Source organism: Pezoporus occidentalis, unplaced genomic scaffold (assembly GCF_034315485.1).
Source record: "Pezoporus occidentalis ecotype Australia unplaced genomic scaffold, CSIRO_AGI_Poc_V1 ctg221, whole genome shotgun sequence".
Taxonomy (NCBI): Eukaryota; Metazoa; Chordata; class Aves; order Psittaciformes; family Psittacidae; genus Pezoporus; species Pezoporus occidentalis.
In genome coordinates, this window is record NW_026914084.1 from 819,249 (window position 1) to 844,749 (window position 25,501).

Consider the following 25,501-nt stretch of genomic DNA (forward strand, 5'->3'; position numbering starts at 1 on the left):
ATGTATATATGCATATATATTATATACATATATATATATATCTCAAAGGACAGGAAAGCTGATGGTGGAAAGTGTGAGACCTGGCATGCCACGAATGGTATGGAATAAGGGGGGGAAAACTGTCATGGTTTCAGCTGGAATAGAGTTCATTTTTTTCCCAGTAGCTGGTGCAGTGCTGTGTTTTGGCTTCACTCTGAGAACAATGCAGATAACACACTGATGCTTTAGTTGTTGCTCAGTAGCACTTACCCTGATCAAAGACTTCAAGTCTTATGCTCTGCCAGTGATGAGGGGCACAAGAAGCTGGGAGGAAGCAGAGACAGGACACCTGACCCAAACTAGCCAAAGGGTATTCCATACCACAGCACGTCATGCCCAGTATATAAACTGGGGGGAGTCACCTCGAAGGGACCAATCGCTGCTCGTGTCAGGCTGGGTATTCATCAGCGAGTGGTGAGGAGTTGTACTGTGAACCACTTGTGTTTATTAGATTTTTACTCTTCCCTTTCTCCTTTTAGTTTTATATTCTATATATTCTACATAAGTATATTGTAGTTTAGTTATTAAACTGTTCTACATCATGGGGAAATAGGTCTCTGGAGGTGCTGTCCATGTTAAAGAAGAGTCTGAGCATCCAGTCATTGGGCACTGCTGATCTCTCCAAAGCCTTGGTCCATCATCCCCTCCTGCAGGGCTATTTCACTCTTCCCTTGCACTGCTCACTGCTCATGGAGTCTCCCTACTAGAAGCCCTGCAGCTTGTGGGTCTTCTCTCTACCCCCTGCACTTTATTCTTCAGCCTGGGGATTAAAACCGCATCTACCTCTCACAAAGCTCTCTCCCAAAATACAAACAGAAAGCTGTGTTGACCCCAATCTGTCCCTGTACCTTCCATCCATACTACATTACCATTGTGGAGTTGGGCATGTCCTATTTGCTTCCATCAAGAATGTGATATCCTAAAACCCTGGGGAGACAGTGGCTTTCCAGTCTGGAGGATTTGCCCCTCCCATTGCATCAGATGTGTCAGAGCAGCATTTCATTTACCTTTTCCAGTGATTTTTATCTGTCTGCTTATTAATGAAGAAGTTTAACCCACTCCTTGGCAAATCCCTGAAAGTCAAGTCATGGTGAGGGGGAACCAGTCTGTAAGCATTGACCCCTTTTGGTGCATGAAGACTGATCTCCCCTTGGCTGATCCTAGAATTCTAGAATCACAGAATAGGGACCTTCAAAGGTCATCTAGTCCAACCCCACTGCAATAAGAAGGGACATCTTCAACTAGATCAGGCTGCTGCCCCTTGCAAAGGTCCGTGGGTGCCCTGCCTGCAACCAGCATGGGTTGCTGAGCACTAGCCACATCCCTCTCCCCAGCTCTCCAGTGTCAAGCACCATGCACCACTGTGCTGAGAAGTCAACCCAGCCATGGCCACCTCAAGATGATTTCTAAACACAGCCTTGACCAAGTCATCAGTGCCTATCTGGGAAGGACATTTACTTTCCTTCAGATAAAAATTAACTTGTAAAATCCATTTGAGTCTGTTCATCTGATAACCTGCTTCTCTTGTCAATCCTGCTCCTCTGAGATGATGCCATGTTTGCCCAGTGCCCAGATGTTCACCATTCTCACATATTGCACCCACCAACACCACTGCACAGGATGCCTCCATAGACCTTTCACAATCTAGACACCTGAGAAAGTGCCATCATGAAAGTAAAATAATCCTCTCAAAGGGAAAAAATCCTACACCAAGACTTCACTCCCATCCTTCTCTCCCTTCAAAGGGGGCTGCTCTAAGCCATATGAATTCTAGTGTTTCTGAACCCCCCCCCTCCATGCCCTCATCACTGTGACACACACAGCCATACCCATAACACTTCCTCTACACCACTGCTTCCAGCCCTTCCAGCCATGGCTCCCATAATGCTAGAAGATGATACCACAACTGCACCTCTGTTTACATTTTGGCCACAGGTGTGAGCACCCAGAGCTGCTCACACAGTGTTTATGCTGGGGTTGGACTTCCCCTGGCTTTTGTACAACTGCACATGGGAGCCAGGCATCTCCTCCATTCCCACCATCTGTAGGTAACTTATACTGACAGAATGGCTGTTGGCCTTGTGGACCATACAAGAAACTCACTTGCCCATGTGTTGACATCTTAAGCAGTACAAACTCACACCCTGGCTCACAAGATGCAAGGGACAGCTCACAAAAGAGTTAAGGGTTGACACACCTCTTGTATATGTGTTGTTCCCACACATTCTTTCTGGCACAGTGATGCTGCTCATGGATATTTGTGCTGCCCTACTGCTGCAACAGAGCAAGTGCCCAAACAATGTCATTTGTTCCTAATGCCTGTCCACATCTCGCAGCCTCAGCACAACTGGCTTAATAGCCAATCTCTGCTGGGAGGCAGCTTAAGGAAGAAAGGGAGAGAGAAAGAAAGGAGGAAAGGAGAAAGCAGCAAAAGGAAAAGCAAGGAACATGAATAGAAGCTCATAGAATAGATAGTAACACTGCCAGGCACAGCAGCAGCTCAATTGGCTGTGGCAGGCAGACCCTCTCTGCACCTGGGATTCAAACACAAGCCTATTTTCCTGGTTTCTTTGAGAGACAATGAGTCCTGACTACCTGTCAGTGTGCACCCGGGAGATGTCACCAGCAGAGAAGGGCCCCAGGTGCTCCCAGCCCGCAATGCTGACACAGCTATGATGGCTGAGGTCACAAATGGCATTTCCTGGAGATGAGCGACGAAGAGCAGAGAGGGGGAGGAAGAAAACCTGAGCAACAGTGGAAACCAGAGATCCGAGGCAATGCTCTTGCCAGGATTCCTGGTGTTCCCAGAGGATGGAGGACAGTTGTGCTGCTCATCTGAGGGGCAAGGCAGCTCCCAAATGCTGTGTGCCTTCAGGCAGACACACTTCTTCACCTTAAGTCCTGGCAGATACACAAGTGAAAACATTCACTGTTTTTCCTCGGCTTGCCAGCTCGCTGAGGGTCCATGAAGGATATACTCCTGGAGACCGTCATACTCTATGGTCAGGCCGTTCCAGGTCTGCTAGCAAGCAAGCAAGCTACACCCTCAGCAGCCCATGAGAACAAGGGTATCAAAGCTAGATGGCCGTCTTCAACCTCAAGGGACCCACAGCAGATCACTTGAAGAAGTCCACTTTCACCCTTTAGCATAGCTCCCCTTCCCAGAGGTGACAGCTAGTGGGCAACCCCAAAGGTGAGAGACCACCAGCTGGTACTTTTAGCCTCCCTTCTTGTAAAGAAGCTGGGCAGGTCACCTCACATATTCCAGTGAGGCACCGACAGGAACCCATTCCTGTGCCCTCCTGCATAGCCACACAAAAGTGCCACCCATAACTCGCCACCTTCCCTGCCTCCTCTCACCAAACCACCCGCACATCCTTCCCCACTGCATCAGGCCAAGTAGCTGCTGCCAATTAAATGCTGTTTTCACTAGGTTTTTAATAAGAAAAAAGTAATTGAAATTTAATTTAGTCAACGACGAAGCAACAGGGGAGGGTGTGTGAAAATGAGCCAGTGTTGGCTCAGGTTCCAGCAGGAAAGAGCTTGAAACAAGAGCCGTGCGGGAAGACTTGGGGGATGCCTGGGGGCAGCTGAGGGAGATCTGTACAGGAGGTTTCAAATCAGGGGCTCTCAAATCCTGATTTGAAAGCCTTTGATTTGAAACCTCCTGTACAGAGATTTCAAATCAGACCTCTCAACCAGATTTCTTCCATAGCCCATTCCCAGCATTATGTGTAAAGCCTCCACGCACCCTCCCCCAGTTATCCACATACCCCAGTGAAAACCTCCTTTTCCATCATGTCCTCACAGCCTGCAAGGAGCAAGGCAGTCTCTCCTGCACTCTTCCCCTCTGCCGCTGGTGCTGCTGCGATCAGAGCCCTGACTGTGCTGGCAGCTGCAGGCCCATCAGCACAAGCTGCTGGCAGAGAGAAAGGTAGAAGAAGGAGAAGCAGAAGGAGTCATGGGGGCTCCGAGAACAAGACAGGGCTCGTGAGTCATCCCCTCTGCAAGTGCGTATCCACAGCCCCCGCTGGCTACTGCCGCGCTCCAGGAAGATGCTGAATATTGGATGAAGGGGTTTTTTTTAGATCTGCTGAAAATGGCAAGGGAAACTCCACTGTCAATTAAACCAAAAAAAAAAAAAAGGGAAAGATCACAATCTCATCACCACAGCCAGTCTTACACCTTCCCCGAGGATATGTTAGAACAGCTAAGGGTGTGAGGAAAGCAGCCCATGAGGATGTGCTGCTGGCAGGCTGGGGGAAGAGATGACGAGGGAAAGGCTGTGGGAGGGTGGGTGTGTTGCCATTCCCACCAGTGGGAATGGGGGTGGGTGCACAGGCAGCCTGGGTTTGCAAGTGGAGGGATGGAGCGCCTGTCATACCGGGGGAAAGCATCACCTTGCTCTGACACCTTTGCTACATCTCTGCTGTGGCTGCCACTAGAGGCCCTCGTTTGGGAAGGGTGAGCTCCAACGCCAGCTTTTGCAGTGCCAACCTGCTGGGCAAGGACAAGGACAAGGACGCGGCTCACTGGCCGCTCTCACACAGCGTCACATAACTTATTACAGAAGCATGGGGTGACAAGGGACTCATGGGGTCAGCTATGTCCCCAGAATCAATGGGGTCTGCTTTTCCCCAAAATCAATGAGACAGAAACCACCTTTCACTGATGTTAGCAAAGCAGATCTTTACTCCATAGCTTGGAAAGCCTCTTCAAAGCAGACACAGGGTTAAATCTTCCCAGCTAGTAAAATCTCAGCCTAGTAGGAAAGGAAACCCCTGTTGCACTCTATATAGAAGGAGATGTGGCACAAGCCCTCTGGCCCAAAGACAAAGACATGGCTGTGGAAACAGAAGGGAGGGTGGGACCTGGGAATCGCAGGCAGGGGATGTGGGGCAGGAGTTCTGGGTTGACCCCCCTCAGCTCATCCCAGAGGAAACAGAATGCCACCAGGATGGTGCAGGGGGAATCTGAGTCTCATTGTGCAGCTGAGGGAAGGGAGGGGGAGCAGGATGGAGAGACTTACAGAAATGAGAGACATTTTCTTTTCTCCCACTCTCTTCCATCCTGTCATTTTCTCTTCTCCACTTTCTCTTCTGGTCTCCATCTCACCTTCTGTCTCTCCCTCTGCAAGCACTTACTGGCAGGTTTTCTCCAGAACACAGCTATTTTGAACGTGTGTTCCTCAACTTCCCTTACAGTATTTGCTCTCTCATTCTCAGTATCTTCCTTGTTGGTAAAGCTGATCAGCTTAATGATGATAATATTGAACATGGTGAAATGGCTTCTTTCCCATCTATATCATTTCTTCATTGCTCTGCTTTCAGGTACCTTCAGGCCACTTCCATGCCTTTGAGATACAAAAACTCAAATATTGGGTTTTTTTTCTCCCCACCATCTCCACTCAGAAGAGAAGGACATTATCACATATTGTTTATCTACTCCTTGAGAAATCCTGACATGTAAAATGTCCTGGTTTATTCCTATCCCTCATTTCCAGTCAGATGTCTCTCGTGGGGAGCCCAATCTCCTCAAGTTAATGGCTTGCCTAGGTTAGAAGTAGCAAGTGATATATTCCTTGTCTTCACGGGATCTAGAGCTCTACTCAGCCCCTGTTGCCATCACTTTTGTGCTCACAGCACAGACGTAACTCCCCCAAAGCAGAAGCTGAAGGTCCACAGTAAGGTCCTGCGTTTTCTAACAAAAGAAGCCCACAGATGACTTGTGCTGTGATTCAGCCTAGTGAAGAGTGGCTCCCCATCATACCATGAGTCACAGAACCTGCCCCCAGTAGGAGCCCACAGAATAACTGGTTGTAAAGGGTATCTCTGGAGGCCTCTGGTCCATCTCTCTGCTCAAAGCTGGGCTAACTTCAAAGCCAGAGCAGGTTGCTCAACACCTCATCTGCTTGAGTTTTGAGTATCTCACAGGATGCAGATTCAAAAATTCTCTGGGCCACCATCTCACGTGCTGTGAGATTATTATGTTTTTTCTTTATACGGAGTTGGAATTTCCCTTGCTGCAACTGTCCCTGCTGCCTGTTGTCCTTGGTGCACACCTCTGGGAAGAGTCCAGCTCCATCTTCTCTACACACACACTTCACTACCTTACCAATTAGACCCCCCCTTAAATTGCTCTCCTCCAGGCTGAACAAAGGCAATGCCCTCAACATTTCTTCACGTTACATGCTCCAACTCCCTGATCATCTTCATGGCCCCCCACTAAACACTTCAGTTTGCTGCTGTCTTGTATTGAGGCAGAGGGCAATGCCTTACTTTTCTTACCTGGGACCTTTTCTTACTTGGGACCTTCCTAGGCTGAACTACAGCCTGCTCTGGATGTTTCCTCTTTCCTTTATTTCACTGTTAAGTGAATGATAAACAGCCTCCAAGGCATCCAAGTCAATTATATTCAACAGAAACTGCAGTTTGGATCACCAGGTTCATAAGACTGTATCTAGGTTTTACTACCAGCAAATCATATTCCCAGTCCAGAGGAAAAACTATCCCTTGCCAACACCAGGATGAGTCGTCAGCTGATTTTGTGAATCTCTTAATAGGGGTGGGGAGACAGAAAACAGACTTAGTCCCATCTTCCCTACCCAGCTGTCAATGTAGTCTGGGAATTAACTCACATTTTATTTATCACCAAAATTTTCAGTCAACAGCCAAAACAGAAGTGCACATTTTCCCCCTGTAAAATACACTTAAGTCATATCCCAGTCTTTCTCAGCATTCACTTCCACCCAGCATCTTGAAACCCCTTCGTTTCATTCTTAAACAGGAGGGAGACAAGCTCCAGGAGTCCCAGCTGTAAATGAGGAAGACACAGTCACATCATCTTGCCACACAAAACAAACAAGAGAAAGGAGAAGGGCCCCAGGAGAGTTGTATAAGGAAGATTCTACTCACTCTGTGCCACAGATGATTGACCAGGGTAACTCACTGCTGCAGGACATCACCAACACAGAGTTTGACTGGGTGTTTAACTGGAGGCGAGTGGTTTTAAAAGCATAGACGGCACTTAGATCTTCCAGTAAGTGTGGCAGTATCTAAGGACTTCCAGGTGGAAGTTAGTGAAGTCATAAGAGAACTCTTCCTCCTTCCTAGCCAGACACCTCAAAAGAAGCATGTCATGGGGGGTGAAATGGGAAGGATTCACCTCCTTCTGAATTACCTGTGCACTAGTTCTTCCACTTTGCTGGGAGTTACCCAGTGACCTACACACACGGTGCCTCACCCCGTTAAAAGAGCTCCAAGGAGAACTTCAGTGATGCCCCAAATTCACTAGTGGGAAAGTGCCACAATTCCTGGAAGGCCACTGTGATTTCAATTACCTGGAGGTATCTGAGAGGGATTCAGAGAGAGATGCATGGTCCCACCTATTCCAATTCCCCACCCTCAAGCTCCAGTTGCCATGGCAATGGTACTGACAATTTCAATGCATAAACCCAAATTTGCATTTTAATGGAACATAATTAGAATGTAGAAAGAAATGATTCTTCCCCGCTAAAAGGTAACATAAACGCCACATCTCACTACTAGCGAGTACTGTATATACACACATAGAGCCTATACATTACTGGCCTGTTGGGAAGTTGCTTTCAGTTCTTTTATGCCTAACAGCGAACTTTGATATCTGCACCACAAAACCCCCAGTTTCCAGATTAAAACAATCTATTTACCAGATGTCTGCTGCAAGCTGACCGTATCACCTCCTGGCTGCTATCCTGTCATGCCATGCTTCCCCTCCCAGCTTCAAGCAGGGTCTGGCCACAGCTGCTGTTCCAACACTGAACCCTAAGACACTCTGTATGCTGGTAGTTCTCAGGAGCTCAGCAGCAGCAATGATTTCAGACAACCTATCCCTCTCCAACTGTCCTAATATTTATTTTCCTTTTTCTTCTATTATTTTTTTTGAACTAGATTTGTAGGGAGATGTGCTGTCACTTGGTTATCTGCAATATGCCCAAGAGTTTGTTCTCCAGCTCTTGGATCAGGAAAGGAGTACTGCGTTAGCATCTGTCCCACACTGTCAGCAGAGAGTCCAAGTAGTTACAAGAGGGCAGAAGGAGATTTTAAAAAGGAAATGTTTCCAAGACATCTCTCTTTACTCCAGCAACAGGCAGGGAAGGGGAATAGAGGGGGAAGAATCCATTCTGCACCAAATGGGAAGCAGAAAATTAATTTCTCCTGCCCTTGATACAAACTAAATTCAAAGCAGGCAGCTGGCAGGAGTGAATAGAGACAGAAAAGAGAAAGAGAAAAAATAAATTAAAAAATAAAAAAGGAAAGAATAAGTGAAAAGCAAACAAGTGAGTCATAAAAGCTGCAAACCACCTGGAAATTTCATTTGGCTTTTCAATTGGGAACTGACATGATGCCTATCTGGAAAGGGCAACCACATCTGGGGGTGGCTTAAAATAGCCACAGCCCAGACCAGCTTCCTGTGGCCCTGCTGAAAGCCACTGGGCCTCCCAGCCCTTGAGGGGACTGCAGGCATCTCTGCCAGAAAGGGGAAGGCACAGGATCCACCTTATTCCACCTGCCTGTGATGTGGAAACAAAGCCACATGTCCTCCTGAGCAGCACCGAGGGCATCACTGACACTGATCTGCTATCTGCCAACGCATCAAGTAAATGACACAGAAGTTGCTCCCGAAGGCCCCTGTGGCCTGGATCTTCATTTACATTCCTGCAGAGAGCTTTCCAAGGGGTCCCTTTCAAGTGCTGCAGCTCCCTATAAGCACTAAGTGGCCATGCGCAGTCCATTAGATCTACACAGTTAGGCCCCAGAGGGCTCAGGCAATCTTCTGCTCCACCTCCACAATCACACCCAGCCGTCAGCTCAGAGGTGGGCAGAAACCCAGTTGTGAAAAGCCCCATACCCCACCCGTAGAGCCACCTGGTCACAGGACAGCTTTGTGTCCCACAGGCACCAGGGCAGACCATTCAGAGCTACTGCTTGTGAAGTGAAGATCCTGATGGGTCTTCCAGGAAAGTCTTCTAGTCCTACTCCTCTGGGCACAAAAAAGAGTATGCCTCCCCCTTGCCACCCCAGCTGGCAACACCATTTAATCTCTCTGTCCTCCTTCATTTGCCAGAATCAAATATTAATTGGGCTGTGCTGTGATGGAGTGAATGCTAATGCACCCTGGCACACAATCAGCCTCCAGTACAGCTTGCAGCTGGAAGAGCACAGCAAGGCAAGCCCAGCATTCTCTCTGGGGCTCCCCACTACTTTGGCCAGCCCCAAAGGCTGCACATCCTGGGGGTTCACATTCAATCTGTTTCACAACCTCTTCAGCACTAATGCACATGCATGTGTAAATGCACATACCTAGGTTGCACACAAATACACAGAGCTGTCTTAATCCCATGCAGCGATTCAGCTGTACCAAACCAGCACAGATCCATGCTGAGGAGCTCACACACTGTACAGCCCACGGCACCATTTCCATCCATGTTAAGTACACCCAGATAGAAACTCATATGGATGCTAACACCTATATGGGGTGTGCTCTTACATCAATGTAAATCAGGGTGCACCCAATAAGACAGGAGGCTGTTATACCTATGCACGACCAAACCAAAACACTTTCCCAGAATGGACGGCTTTCCACATAATCCTTATTCCCTTGTTTCTGGCTTGCAGTTGGTTATCTTAAAAATAAAACCACATAACTCTCCTAAAGATCGTCTATACCACAGATGTTGGTGATTCATGGGGCATTAATTAGTTCCTCTCCCTTAGAATACAGCTTGCAGGTTCTGCACCGTAGGGACCCCTCAGAGTATGGAGACAGGATAGCAGGGTCCAGTTCACAATATGAAGCTGTAGGAACAAACACTGGAGTAAGGGAGGAAGAGAAGAAAGAAGAGCTGGTCTTACAATTTAGAGGGACTCAAGTACTAGGAGTCAAGACCAAGAGATAAAAGGTCAGGTTGAACTGTCATCCTTCCAGAAACTGCTGACCCTGGTTGGAGAAGCAAGGGCTAGAAGGAGAAAGAGAAGACAAGGAGAGGGGGAAACAGGCAACACAAGTCAAAAGACAGCTATCAAAATAGAGGGGTGAAGAAAGGAAAGAAAAAGTGAAAGAAGGAAAGCCCAAAAAAATTAAGGAAGTTAAAGAAATTATAAAAGCATCTGCCACTATGTTCAGCAACGTGCTTGCCAACTGTGGGACAGGAGGTCTTGCTCATTGCATAGAGAGGTCTCATGTGAGCCAGACTCCCCATGGGTGCTTGAGTCTGCCAGCTCCCACTCTGCCCCACATCTTCAGTACCAGGGACCACATGGCCAGCTTGTCACTTGGCTTCTTTGGTGAAAGGCCAGCCTTTGCCAGGCCTCCCTACACCACCCACCACAGCTCTCACCTCGACTTTGGTGCCTCTCTCTACCAAAAGTCCTCTCCACCACAGCCCTGCCAGCAAGGCAGTAACAGGGCCACTCACCGGATGGAGGTGTGCTGCAGCTAGGGCTACAGATGGGTGATGGCAGATGGGGACAGTGAACAGTGAATCAGGAGTAAGCATTAGCAAGGGGCTTGCTGCCAAACCGGTATCACGATCAGCAGGAGGTAAGCACTACTTAGACAAAAGTCATGGTGACTCATTCATACTAAGGCCTTGATGACTACCAGATACTGGCTTGGGTGTTCAAAGGTTGTGGTATGAAATTGCACCCCAAAACCCTTCTGCACCTTGCTGGTTCTGTGCCCAAAACTTGCCCAGGCTCAAGTTGCCTACAGCAACTCAACAGATGTCCTGCTAACCTCTTCCACACCCTCCTTCTTGCTCCTGCTCAGCACTCATCTCAGCATCCATCCCTCCTGGCTGCTCTGCTTATGGCAGGCAAAACCCAGCCTCACAGTGACATCTAGTGAGGAGAGCCCTTGTGGCACAACACATTCTCGCTAGAAATGGCAGCCTGGGCTCCTCTCACGCTGACATTTCTTCCCTGGACTTCAGAAGACAGAGGCATAGCAGGAGATGTGGCCCTGGAGGATAAAGCAGCCTGGCCCCGGGGGACTCGTGGTAAGTATATAGGTGACTGGTATCCAGCACCTCCAGGGCTGCCCCTGCACCCAAGAGACTAGGGGTCCCCAAGCACATGCCAGTGGATTTTCAGTGTTTTCTAGAAGAGTGTTTTCTGTACTGTGCTGAAGAGAGCTGGATGGGAAAGGAAAGAAAGGAAGAGAGAGGCAGATGTATAATTTAGATGGACTCAGCTGCTGGGAGTCAAGAATAAACAGCAAAATGTCAGGTTGAACTGTCACCCTCCCACAGCCTCAGAAATTGCTGATCCTGGTTGGAGAAGCAAGGGCTACAAAGAGAGGCAGCAGTCAAGGAAGCAGGGAATAAGACAAGGAAAGACAAAATACAGCTATTAGAGAAAGCAAAAGAAGGAAAAAGAAAACAGGCAAGGGGAAAAAAATTACAAAAGTAGAGTTCAACGAGAGAGGTCTGGCACCATGATGGCAAATGCAGCATGCCAGCCGCAGGACAGAACATATCCTTGGTGTAGGAAGCCTCACAGACTATTCTGTGTGGTTCTCAGCAATTCTGAAAAGAAAGAAAATCCCACAAATTATGAATCCACAAAGTGTGCATTGTGGCAATAACCATCCAGCCCCCTGGCACTTGCAGCTAAATCCACAGTGCTGCCTTGCTCTCAAGTCCCACATCAGAAACAAGCTGATCTGACCCACTCCTTTCCAATGCATGCTGGTGGCCCATTCATCCCCTGCCCTGCAACACCTTCATGATCCTATCCCTTCTCTGCCTCCCCCTGTTTGCCCTACTGTCTCCAAATGGCTCCCTCCCAAACCTGAAGGGACTGGGGAACAGGAGGGGACATGACACACGTTTAGCCATGGGAACATGAGAGCAGTGCCCGCACGATAAGAAGCAGGCAGGAGCTGCAGCAGGCAATGCTTCCCCCAGCTCCACCAGCTCTGCTCTGCATCAAGCAGCAGAGACATCCCCTAACAAGGCCTGCCTAAGGCAGCAAAAGCCTGTGACAGCCCCAGCCAATTTCCTGTCTGTTTCCAAACCATTAACGGTTGGTGACAAGCATAACTAGCTAAACTTTGTTGCATTCTGAGCCAGCTCTGGGGCTTGTAAACATTTTCAGACCCTGGAGCAGATAGGCTGGGAACAAAACACAGAGCCTCCACCTCTTTGTCACTGCTTTGAAAGCAGCCGTGTTCAACAACCATTGACATTCGCCAATATCACATCTGCAGAGCATGAGGATACTTAAGCTCTCAGCTCTAACACAGCCTCTTCTCTGTGTATTTCCAAGCTCTTTACATGAGAATAATTATTTCCATTTAAACAGGAAAAAGAACGTCCTCCCTGGAAAAAAATGAGACTTTATTTCACCAAAGACCACAATATTTCTAGAACTGAGAACGATCACTGCCTTTTTACAAGTCCCTCTAGTTAAAGAATGTTATACTCTGCACCTTGTCTCAAAATCCCTCTTTGAATTTCTGTCCATTTTCTGTGCAGTCAGCAGGGGAATATTTTTAGGGGTGAATTTCTCAGATTCTGCCATAGAATATCTATAGTTCTGACTAAAACACAAAAGAAAGCTACAAAGAGCAAATCAACGCAACAGAGGAATAAAGAATAAGTTGAAAGCCAGTGGTGAAACAAAAGAAGAAAGTCAAATGTTAAGCCAGGTAGGCCAATCTTCAGCTGAAAAGGAGGAAAGACCAATTCTAGAACCACAAAAGGAGAAAGACAGGTTGAAACCCAGGGGCAGGGGGAAGTAACATCAACAGGTTAACAGTCCAGCTGCGTGAAGCTGATTGGAAAGGAAAACAAAGCTCATGGTAAGCTTGGACGCTCAGATCCTGATAACTGAGGTCTTAAAGCTCATCAAGTCCATCACTAACTCAGCTTCCAAAGTAATAAGGAAAGATGCCCTGGAAGATTCTTCAAAGGCTTCTGTTAAACTGCTCGTAACTCCTGGAAGCTGTGCTGATTCAGCAGTGACAGTAAAACAAAACCACAAAAATTAACAAGGCAGATCCCCAAAAAGCAAGATATGGGCCCAAAGCTCTTAAGTTTTTCAATAACTCCATGTGTACATATGGCAGTAGGTGTTGTCCATGCTTTACTCACCTTCCTACAATGCATTTCATTCAGCCTGACAATCTATAAAGCACACTTGCACTCACTCCAATCCCTACATCAGTCTTGCCTTTGCCTCCTTCCTGTGTCCACCAACTCTTAACGCCTGTTCTCCAGCACTTAGTGGTTCCTGGTCTACAGCTCCCCTACATTTTGTTCACTCAAGCTATCCCTGCTCCACCTAAGGATCTTTTTCCTCTTTTTTTCAGGTTTTGGGGAAAAGGAAAAACAACTATAATAGGATAGGTTTTGGCCTTCTAGACAGGAGGAAACAGTGGCAGTAAGGTCTGCCACCTTCTCCCAGAGCCAGTACTGCAGGAATGAAGTAGGTGGGGAGGGGCAGAGGAAGACCCAGAAACCATGTCCATAGCCCGCAGAAGGGACAGGAGGAAAACAGTCTCTCTGAGCCCTGGAATCCTACTACTTCCTCCCTGTCCTAACATTTAGGATAGTCGTGGGAAATAAAGAAATTGTTCCCAAGCAGCTGCAGACCTGTTTGCCTGATCCACTCTAGGAGGCATGAAAGAACAGCAGATGCCCTTCTGAAGAGATTATTTTCCCTTCAGGCAAAGATGGAAAGTATGAAGGCACTGGAAGTTCAGGCGTTTTTGTGAGTCTGGATGCAAACTCACATTACTTCTGACCACAAAAACCTTGTGACATCAACTCTGTACTATACGCAAAGTATTACTATCAAAGTGCTTTCTTCTGGTATTCTATGCCCTGAAGAAGGACTTGTTTGGGTTTTTTCCACATATAATATTTATGCTCTTAAATATATTACCTCCCTCTACAAAGCAGGCTCTTCAGCAAAGCTTGCTCTCTTCCCATTGGAACCACCTTTGCTCTCCAGCAGGTGGAGAACAAAGATGTGTTTTGGCCTAAGCCTCCACACCCTGCAAGTTGCTTAATCTTTGTACCTCCTTATCTCATCTGTATAGGAAGATGATAACTCATCTGGTTCAGGGGCAAAGTTCATTTCTTACTATGGAATCTACTATAGTGGGAAGCTGATTTAATCTTCACCTGTGTCAACATTATCTGCAGAAGCTGTGCAAGGCAGAGCCAGCTCTTCGGTGACCTCGTACAGGTAAGGTATCTGCACTGGATTGAAAAAAATATCAGAATAAAAGACTTTCTGTCAGTATAAAGTAACTAGACACTCACCCCTGCAAGTGTATGAATCAAAGCATTGTCCAGCCGTTGTTCAAATTCAGTAGGCCAGAAAACCAAATTGTTTTCAAAGGTATGTCACGCAGTTAAAGGACAAAGGTTCCTATGTACTTGTGGTACAGGACAGACAGTGATCCATGGTTCTTTGTTGGAACACTGACCACAGCGCAACTTGCTTCAAGTTGGCAAACACAGCTAAATATTAATGACAGCAACTTAGAATACAGCCGTTCAAGAGAAAACACTGAATATGGGATATGGTGAAACTAGACAAACTAGCTGTCTAAAGCAAAGCACGTTCCATAATCCACATGTGAAGGAACATGCAGAGGTGAAAATCCGTTTGTTATAAAACAGTCTGGTTCATTTTGGAAGACAAAATACAGATATACATGTCAGTGTAGACAACACCAAGTGTTCGAACATCAGGATTGTATTTCCCAAAATCATGACTTGTTTTTTTAAAAAAGCCCTAAGCTAAATAAATGCTTGTGATTGTTGTATTTTACTTCTAATGCTGCCCTCAGCTTCTGTTTTCTAACATTCTTCACAATATTCCTTCAGACAGAGACTCCCACGTAACCCCCTGAATCCAGAAGCTGTAACATAAATTAAGAGCAAACAGCTATTATGAACTGCCAGAGACAGCAAATGAATATCAGTAATGTCTCTGTTAACATGTAGTACAGAATTATGCAGTGGAACAAGCCAAATGTTCAATAATCTCAGAAATCTTCCAAAGCCTAGAATAATAATGAGAAGAATAGTCACTCCAAGATGAACCAGCTATCAACATATTCAAACAGTGAAAAATCCCATTTTTCAATGCCATAAGAAAGCAAGCAGAAAGTCAATTGATAATGTTCATATATGGAAGTTACTTAGAACTTAAAACTGATCTGTATGCTGTGTTATTTGTAACTGAAAAGCCAGCTAGCTCAGGGGTACCCACTGAGGCATGAGATTTAAAGAAAGCTATAAAACATGCACATTCGCAGCAAAAAGCTTTCAAAGATAGCTTCACTCTCAGAAAGACACTCTCAATCTGAAATGCAGCACCTGTGGGGTTTGCCATCCAAAGTTAGATTATTCAGGCTCTAAGACAGCAATTTATTTAGATGTTATACATTTAAATGAACACTATTTGACATCACTTCTGTCCCCAAAGTGCTTCAAGGAGTTAACTGCACTGATTTTTGAGAGATTACCTTGGATGAAAATTTAATTCGAGCAGAGGCCTTAAAAACAACACAATGTAATACTGATTTATTTTTTTTACTGACATAGACACGAAGTCTCCCAACATCAAATTTTTAATAGTACATACTAGTCTGGAAAAGCTATTTGTAGGGTCTGCTCAATCTCTTTCAACTGTAATTCAGGTAAAAGAAAGTGACAATTACATGTATATATCATGATGAAGTAAGAAGCATATCATCACTGTGAGAATAATAAAGCCATGGAAGATCCTGCAAAGAGAAATACAGTATTTTATATGCTCTGCTCAGCATAAAGCAGATTTATCAAAGATATCAGAGATAGGCAGTTGCGATCAGGAGAGAATATTTTACAGTTTATGACATGCAGAAGATATAATGTGATCCAAATGCCTAAACTGTACATACAATTATATTGTAACATTATTACATTGTAAAAATATTGTATGTAACATGCAATCTGTACATACAGACTTATGGTAACATACAATACACAGGTAAAATCCAGTATATATTAAGAGATGATGGTACATTTCTAATGCAAGTCAATAAACTGATCGTGTTGAGCACTGCAGGAAGAAGATGTAAGCACAATTCTCTATTAAAGCCAAAGAGCGAGGAAAGACTCTGCACCCCTGTCTGCAGGAGTGTGACAGGTATTAGTTGTACCAAAGTCACCCGCACAGAGACATGACAGATGCTGTCATCACCGTGTCTGGCAAGACCAAACACAGCTGAAGCCAGAACACAGCCAGGAGAAACATTAGTGATCATGCCCTGAGAAATACTGACAAATCCTGTTAAAAGGAGCTGAAAAAATATAATATGTTAATAATAGGAAACAAATAAAAAATCCGTGGCCCATGTTGGACTGTGATCTTTGGCAACAGATCCAAACCTGGGAATGTGACTCAACATGAAATGCCCATCCATTTAACTTTTTGGTGCACTAAGTAACTCCAAGAACCTGAGCAGACTCTGAGGCAGGAGACTGTGACTGCAGTTAAAGCAAGTGCCTTGCCTTCCCTGCTCAGCAAAGTGACCCCTGTGTGCTCATTAAATTCTATTCTGCAGATAACTGCTAGCTAAAATAATAGCAAGTCTGCACTCAACCTTGCTGTGTAAAGGAGGCATTGCCTGGATTACAGTTTCTTGCTACTGAAGGTATTTAATAAGAAGGGAGTCAGAGTTTCTGAGACACCTGCATAACTGAGGGCTTTATTAACCAGTGCAACAGAAACAGAATTAGGATAGCACTGGTAATGGTTTGCTTCTGAGGTAGACAAGGACATGCATTTTCCATCTACGGGATAATAAATCAATGCAGCTTCCACCACATTTATTTGTTAAACATGTTTTGCAGTGTTAGTAACAAAGATGGTTTTGCACCAAGTGCCTTCATAATGTATTTATGAGGTTACACCATTCTAATACTAGGCATGTGTAACAATGTATTAGGTGATACTAATAAATTATGCAAATTCGCCATTAGAAGAAGCTATCTTGAATATACTATGTAATATGTAACCATGAATAGCTTACAAAGAGCCTGTAAAAAGTGTTTTAGGGGCTAAAAGTGAGTGTTTGACTGATGAGACATTTCTGGAACTGCTTTCCCCATGGTAAATTCACTGGCAGCTATCATTTATCTCACTCTGACCACAATAAAGATTATCTGAGTACACAAGTAGTAACACATTTTCTGCTGACTGGAATGCTCTCCAGTGCTCTTTCCAATTTCAGCAATAGGCTATTAACTCACTGCATGTTCAGCTTCTCCTTTGCAGAGCTACAGCAACCTCCTCGTGACTTTGTGACCTTTCACACAACCCCAGCGACAAACCTGGCAGGGAACTAGGAGCTGAGCAAGCTCTACCCTCCAGTAGCTACTAAGAGAAAACGAGAAAATGGGTAAGTGCCCTGTGCTACACACCCAGTGACTGTCCCCTCAGATCAATTTAAAAAAAAAAAAAGTTCAGATTACTGTAAAAAGAAAATTAAAGAGTGACATGCTGAACAAGCAGTAAAGGGTTAATGTTCCCCCACCCTGAAGCTGGGGATAAGCACCCAGTAAGTCCTGCCCAAAAGAATGTATTAGCACCATCACACCAAGAGCTTCTGACACTGGATGCTGGGACAGGGAGGGATTCAGAAGAGAATGAACAGCAAAAGGACACGCACTGAGGTGACATCTGTGGAGGCTGGAGAACAATTTTCAGAGAATGAATGCCTTTTAATGAACCGAGGTTTAACTGTTATTATATACTATAACTTGCCTGATAGGAGATTATTACTATGAGAAACAATGAGAGCCCCTTGTACCACCTTCTCCTGCAGGACGTGCCTGAGGGAGAATGAACCTCTCTCCTTCAGTGTTAGCTTATTATTGCCTGCACTGGCTGTAACTGAGTAAGCTTTATTCAGATGATAGCTAAATTTAGCAGATACTAGCATCAAGTCTCTAGGGCAAAAATGAGGGAAGAGAGCTTTAAATAAACAAAGTAATACTGAATAATAGATGCAATTTATGGCAGAGGGAACTTCTATGCCTGAGAGGAGCCTAGCTCGGAGGCTTTTCTTGCGGCCTCACCAAGACAAAACACGACACCACTGCTTTCCTCCTGGCCTGTTGTTACTGTTCTTATACCTGTGACGGCAAGGACCCCTTAGAGGCGTGGCACTGTTGCAGTGGCCCCAACAGAGGGGACCTGCGGAACACACAGTGCACAGGAACGGTAACAAAGGACCACCAGCAAGAACCTGCCGCAACCGCTGTACGCGACGCGAGCTGAGGACGGGCCTGAGGGGAGGTGATGTCCGTACAACATGGCGCCACAAGCTTCCCCTCCCAACGCCTGCCGGAGCTCCCCCCCGCGCATGTGCGCCGGGGAGCCGGAAGTGGCGGAGGTGACGAGCCGGAAGCTGACCGCCGGTCATGTCGGCCTCCCTGTTGCGGCGGGGCCTGGAGCTGCTGGAGGTGCCGGGTGAGGTGGTGAGGAGCGGGGGTGCGGGGAGGGTGATTCTCGGTGTACGGCTGGGGTAACTCCATCCCCCTGCCCGCTTCAGGCAGGGGAAAGGCGCCGCCGCCGGGGCTCCAGCGCGGGAGGAATGGCCTCAAGGCGGCGGGTGCTGCCGGGCGGAGGAAGAGGGCGCCGGAGCCCGGCAGGAACGGGGCTACAGTCAAGGGCAGAGTCGTGAAGTCGGCAATAGGTGAGTCCCGGCTCGGCTCTGGGAGGAGGGAGAAGCGGCTTTGCCGCTCTCCACAGCCCTCGCCCCGCGCCCTCTTACGGTGTCCCGCAGCCAGCCTCAGCCGTTTGTACCCATCCCATCCTCCTGGTGTTCCTTACTTGAGCACAGCCATATCTATGGATGCACACTTGTCCCTGAGCTGTAGTGCTGCTTCTTTCTCCCGGGGCCTTGCTGTCCTCCTGTGTCTGCCCTTGCATGCTGCCTGGATGCACAGCTGATGTGTTGTGTCCCATTCTGCTTTGACCTAGAGGAGTATCATAAGAAGAAGGCTGTCAATCACTTGAGAGAAAATCTGCAGTACATGTTGAAAGGACGACTTGCTGCAAACAGAGCAGTCACGGAAAAAGTAAGATGGTCACTTCTGTTTGGGGGTCTTGCTTCTGTTGAGGAACACAGGTGAATGGGGGTCATTCCCAGATCTTCCAGCTTAGACCCCGTGCAAAGAAGATGAGTTTCAGTCAGCAAGCAGCCTTGAGGAATTTCTGTGTGCAGTGACAAAGTAACATACTAAAACAAAGTGACATGCTTATCATCTCATTGATACATTGTCCCCGATGATGTTCTCTTATACTAGTTAAAATGTACTGACAGCCGTTGGCTTTTCTTAATTACCAAAGATATGTCATAGCTTCAGCTGTCAAAGAAGCCCTGGTTCAGGCCTTCTTGCTGTTGATCAAACTGTCCTCTGTAGCTGGAGGCTGTTTTGCAAGGACCCAGATGTGCTGCTGGCTCATGTAATGGGAATTTCTTAGCATCTTGAACGATGTTTCTCATAACGTGAGAATTTAACCTGTGTTCTTCCACAAAAGGAAGTCGCATGACAGGATTTGAAGAGGAGAATAGCTGACACTACTAGAATCTTGGGCTATTTTTATGAGATGCAGGCTGTTAACTTATATAAACCAAGTGGTTTAAGCCAGTGTTTCTCAGGCTGGAAATTGTGAAAGGAGATGACAGTGTATTAGAAAATGTAGAGGGAATTCCATCAACTGAGGTTTATCCTGGAGAGACAGGATAAAAGAAAGTCATAGTTTCAGAAAGGTCTGAATTTAAATAAGTGTTTCTATCTCTGTGATGATTACCAAAGAGCAGTTTTCATATTTGACTCCAATTACTAAATTGGTATTTGCTGTTGTCCCAGTGACCTGCTTTAGTTGACATTGGTGATTGCCTCTCACTTTTCTTTGGAGGCATTCTGGGATATAGCAGGGGATTAGTGGAACAGCCAGGATGCAGCAGTGAGCTTGAAAATCACCATTTTTGTGGTTTGGTCTGGATAACAATGACTGGGATTTTTCCTTTTTTTTTTTTTTTTATCATCTGAAGGTTCTTGCTCAGAACAGAGGCAGGAAGGCCAAAGATCAGCCTCCAAAGAAGGCAGCAAAGAAGAAGCCTGAGGGCACTGTCTTTACTGAGGAAGACTTCCGTAAATTTGAGAGGGAATACTTTGGGATACCATAAACAACATGACAGGGATTCTCACAGCTCCAGTCTTTCTGTAGCTGAGTGCTTGGCACGCTGGACTGGCCATTTCCTCTGTGTGAGATGAGACATCAGAGATGTGCCTCTGTCAGCAAGTGCTTTAATGTTAGGCTTGCAGAGCAGCTCTGTATCTGTGCAGAACTTGATACTGGCCAGCTAGAGCTATGGAGGTTCTCTTGGATCCGAGATACGTTGTCTTTATAATTATCTCCCTCCAGCCACCATGCCTTGCATTCTTAATGTAGAAGGGTAGACCAAGCCAAATATAAGTCTTGTTGCCTTCTTCAGGATGTAGGGCTTCTGCTACTTGTGTTATTAGCAAGGACCATTTAAAGTATTGTATCTGAATAGAGAAGTGTTTTGGACCCACAGTAGGTACCCACAAAGGGAAGGATGTTAAACCTGAGTAGCCTTGCAGCTTCTGTTCTTATTACAGCCTCTGTCAGGTTTTTCAGTCATTGTAAAATGTTTTTATATGTTGTTTGATTAAATAATTGCTGTAGACACCACCTCTCTTTGCCTTTTTAATAGTGATTATTATGACAGGCTACATTTGATGAAGACGGATCTGTTCTGATCCAGGCATCCCTCTCTTCAGGATGATTCAGTTGTGTAAATGGCCTGATTCATGTTGACACATGTATTTAATCTTCTTTCTGACACACTCAGGCCTTCAAAAAGTGTAGGTTGGAATGGAGATGACTCCCCTGTTTTGCCTACTCCCAGTCTCCGAGGAAGAGCTCTCACATGGAGAAAGTTGTCCTTTGCATGCTTATCCCTGAGCCTCCCATTGAGGTTCAGCCACGCTAGGAGGGCACCGCTTCTGGGCGCTGCCAGCCCCTGTATCCAGAAGGGGTTTTAACCCAATGTCAGTCTCAGCACCAAGTTAAAATCTGAGCCAGAGTTGTGGTGCTGGGTTGAAGGGAAGGTCTTTTCCTATCAGACTACTGCTAAATTGCCGGCTGCAACAAAGAGAAGGCCCGGCAGGTGGGGATGTTGTTCCAAACACTTCCACACTAAACCACTAAATGTGCTGCTTCGGGGAGCCACTGCCCTTTGCTGCCCCTTACCTGGAAAGGTGGGAAGTCTGTAAAAAAGGTAAGGAGAAGGACTAATGCCAAATTCTGATTAGACTCTGATTACAAGAGGCTTGGTTGACCTGAGCAGCAGGTGCTTGGATGTTAGCACTGTCAGGATTTTGGTATCCGTTCCCTGCCTTCTGATTATAATTCCTGATGCTGTCTGAAGTCTGTGTCACCTGTGTTGCATTCTTCCTCTCTTGTCTGCATGGGAGGGAAGGTCACCCAGATGTATGAGGCCCAGACAGGGAAAGTAGTGAACATCCTGAAGTGCATGTACTGGAAATTGTGTAATAGTGAATGGGAGGAGATTTCTTGTAATGGGATCAAGTTCAACTATCTGCAGCCAAAAATGGTAAAAATAGAACAGTTCAAAGACCAAGTCCCTTCTTTTTCAGTTTGATCTTGCTTCCAAATTTAAAAAAAAAAAACATGGAAAAAAAAAGAGAATGACCTTTTGCTTCTTGAAAGAATGGAAACAGTGTTTGAAAAAGTAGTTGAGCAAAATGTGTATACAGCACATGTCTCCTTAAAACCTCTGTACACGCTGCAGTGTATGTGAGCTGGTCTAACACAGCTCTGTGTGGAGCTGTCACAGAAACAACAATGTGAAAAAGCTGGATGTGCCACAATTTCAGGTTTGAAAGGTAGATTTCTGGGGTGTTGTTTTGTTTCAAGCCCTCATCTTCAGCATTTGGCAGCTCCTTTAACCTTGCAGAAATCCTTCATGTTAACCCCCCTTCCTCCACCAGTTACTCCTACATAGGCTTGTTTCTGTGGTTGTTCAGCTCCTGGGCCCTTCTGCAGGCTAAGGAAAGCAAAACCATCAGAGAGAAGCACTAAGGTAATGTGGTTCACTCTCTTTGTGCGAAACCCAGCTTGTTTGCTTGCAAATGTAAGCAAACAGTAAAGTTGTTCTTTTGGTTAATGAGGAACTTTAAAGCATGGCCCATGGCAGTTTTCCTCAAGGATAATAACACCCAGATCTGTGGAGTTTTAAAATTGGATGGTGGCTCTCATTACTGGCTGGAAAGACTATTAGAGCCAACACAAATAATCACCATACTTCTTGTGGCTGTATGCCATGAGATGTTACATTGTTGAAGAGGGCAAAGCTACCTGACAGACTTGATTTTGCCATCTGAAATCAAACCTTGGTTGTACAGCCAACAGTATCCTTAAATAAATTAGATTTTATTTTGCAGGAGGCAGGAAATGCAAGCAGAAGTGAGCGGGTGGCTCTAGATAAACCATCTTCCACAAGGGCAAAGATCTAGCATGTTCTGCCTTGATTTTTTTCTCTCTCCAGGAGAGTAGGAGATCCTATGAAAGAACAGCAGTGCCACCTGCACACTGTGGCAGGAGTTGGCCCCTGAGGAGAATGTCTTCTAAGCTAGCGGGAGAATAAGGACCAGTGAGTGGCATGTGCCTTGCGATAAGCTGAAGCTAAGCATCTCCTTATACTCCCAGCTGTCTTTGTTATGGTCTAGTCCTGCCTCGATCATGCCAGCTCCTCGGCTGTGCTGGGACCTGAGGAGGTGGCTCTCTTGGAGCAGCCTGTGCCATCTCTCTGTTCCTTGCAGAGACTTTTCCGGCCCTTGTAAAAGAGAAGAGGAAGTTACAGAAGGAGCCGCTGCCATAGCTGCTTTTCCTAGCAGCCCTCAACCCTTGGACCTGGCATTACCCTCCCGTGCGGTTGTGAGCGGTAGCGCAGGGAGACATCCCACTGCTGCGGTGTGAGGGCTGCGTGCTGGTTGAGCTCATCAGGCTGCTGGCTCTCTTCCCAGCTCTGCGACACCAGCTGAGCATCCTGCAGCAGAAAATAGAGGTGGCTGAGCTGGGGAAGAAGGAGGAGGGTGCCATCTTACAGTGCATCTTCACCCACACGCAGCAGGGAGTCGTAATGGGAGGCAGCAGCAGCAGCAGATTTAATATAAATGCAAATAAAAGCTCTGAAGTGTTATTAATGTGGTAGAACCTTCCCAGGAAGACAGTTTAGAGGAGGCAAAATGGTTCCCAGATGCTCGTTGTTAAGCTAGCTTACTGTGAATAAGATTCATCAAGCCCATTAATGACTTCTTTCTCCTTCGTTACGTGAGCGGAAAGCAAACAGGAAGATTTGTTCGGATGGGTACAAGCTAATGTAAGCTGATACAGCCTCCGCTCTATCAGCAAGTCTTTATTTCTGTAGCATAGGAAACAACAACAGGTAACATCAATGTTGCATATACAAGGAGAGAGGAGGACCGCAAATGTAAACCAAGAAAACATGTTTGCTCTGGGCACTAACCAACTTCAGCCTCTGAAATGACACAGCAGTAACAAACGTGGTGACAATGAACAAAAAGAGACTAGAAAGCAAGCTCAGGCAAACATTCAGGCTTTAAAAAAAACACTGAAAAAGCTGAGAGGAAATTGGGGGGAAAAGGGGAAGCAGGGAGATGGAGCCTTTGGGAATCTCAGCCTCTGGTTTCTTTTTCATTACTGGCTCCCCTTCCAGTCTTGCTGATGATCAACACAGCGTCAGCACCTACAACACTGACAGGCTCTGGAACCCCTTGGGTAAGAGACTGGTTGTTGTAGAAAGGGTGCACAGAAGCAGTGCCCTGAATAACTCGCAAAAGGAAAGTTACAGCACAAGGAAGTTTCTCATTTGAAGACCCATCAATCCAGCTAAAAATGAGGAGTGTAAAAGAAGACAGGCTGTTGAACTCCAGCCAAGGCAGGCTGAAGGGTTAGTAGGTTTGAAACGGATTAAAGGTTTGCGTGTCTATCCATAGTTACATTAAATAGGATTAACAGTGCCAACCACTAACTGGTGGGGGCAGGGGAAATAAAAAGCATGGAGGTTGCTCTGCAGCTGTCTACAGGGTGACACGCACCTTTTTCTGGATGAATTAGATGTTGGCAGGGCAAACCAGTGATCTCGCCAAGCTGGTCTGTCCTGAGCTGCACCGTTTGTGTGTGATCCAGCAGGATCATTTATCTCCGTCAATAGGAGGTAAAGAGTAGGTCTCTCTCTCAGGCTGCGCATGCACAACAATGGACATGGAGAGGAGGTACAGGACGAGGAGATTCTCTGCCCTATATAAATGAAGCTGACGTGTTTGCTGCGCTTGGAACTCGCTCCCTGCCATCTTTTAAAAGGGTGTGTACATGTAAAAGAGAGGAAAAGAGCAGCTGAAGGAGGAATGAGAGGCGGCTAGCACCTATGGAATAGGGAAACTGGAGTTTGTGGGTAGACGTAGCTTCGTTCAGTGGCTTGTGACACTGCATGACTGCACTGAAAATAATGCAAAGGCAGCATACCTGGCATACCTGAGCAGCCAAAATGGTATTGCCTAGGTCAGGGGACTGAATGCCTCCTTTAATTCACAAGGTCAAACTCGTGGGCCTGAAGCATTTCAGTGGGAAAAACAGCAAAGATGAGTTGGGGTTGTTCAGCTTGGGGAAAGAATGCTCTGGGGAGACCTTAGAAAAACTTCCAGTACCTAACGAGGCCTACAGGGAAGCTGGAGAGGGACTTTTTACAAGGGCATGTAGTGATAGGACAAGGGGAATGGCTTTGAACTGACAGAGGGGAGATTTAGATTAGACATTAGGAAGAAATTCTTCCCTGTGAGAGTGGTGAGTCCCTGGCACAGGGTGCCCAGAGAAGCTGTGGCTGCCCCATCCCTGGCAGTGTTCAAGGCCAGGCTGGACGGGGCTTAGAGCAACCTGCTCTAGTGGGAGGTGTCCCTGCTGGTGGCAGGGGATTGGAACTGGATGAGCTTTTAAGGTCCCTTCCAACACAAACCGGTCTGTGATTCTATGATGATTTTTTTGGCCCAGCAATGTGTGGGTCTTATGGTAAGACCCCAAAACTGTCTTTGGACTGGAAATGAAGAGTAACAGGTGTGTATGTGCTGGACTGCACAGCAAGGGTATGAATACAGCAGGAGGACAGAGGAAGTTAGATTGTCTCCATATGGCACTTGAACTCTGTTAAGAAAAAATGAGTATGCACAACATGAAACTATGCATATAGGAAGGACTATATAGATCCTGTTGGTTTTGAAGGCCTAAGTCTATGGAAAGATAAAGAAAACTGGCATTATTCTGGCCAAAAAATATATAGA

At 46.2% G+C, this 25,501-nt stretch overlaps 1 protein-coding gene and 1 long non-coding RNA gene across 3 annotated transcripts; one reads left to right on the plus strand and one right to left on the minus strand.

Annotated features, from left to right (window-relative positions):
* The first annotated feature begins 18,455 nt into the window (after positions 1-18,455).
* On the plus strand, positions 18,456-20,808 carry RPS19BP1 (ribosomal protein S19 binding protein 1). 2 transcript variants are annotated; one of them, XM_062620487.1, is made up of 4 exons: positions 18,456-18,557; positions 18,640-18,783; positions 19,071-19,168; positions 20,149-20,808. In XM_062620487.1, the coding sequence occupies exons 1-4, from the start codon at positions 18,509-18,511 to the stop codon at positions 20,281-20,283; spliced, it is 426 nt and encodes a 141-aa protein (XP_062476471.1). In that variant the 5' UTR covers positions 18,456-18,508; the 3' UTR covers positions 20,284-20,808. The 2 variants fall into 2 exon arrangements, with proteins under 2 accessions (XP_062476471.1, XP_062476472.1); XM_062620488.1 differs by having other exon boundaries at positions 18,464-18,565; positions 18,651-18,783.
* LOC134164568 (uncharacterized) lies at positions 20,364-23,708 on the minus strand. The gene is made up of 2 exons (XR_009965185.1): positions 22,480-23,708; positions 20,364-22,448 (listed from the first exon to the last, which is right to left on the minus strand). It is a non-coding gene; the product is annotated as an uncharacterized LOC134164568 (long non-coding RNA).
* Between the last annotated feature and the right edge of the window lie 1,793 nt (positions 23,709-25,501).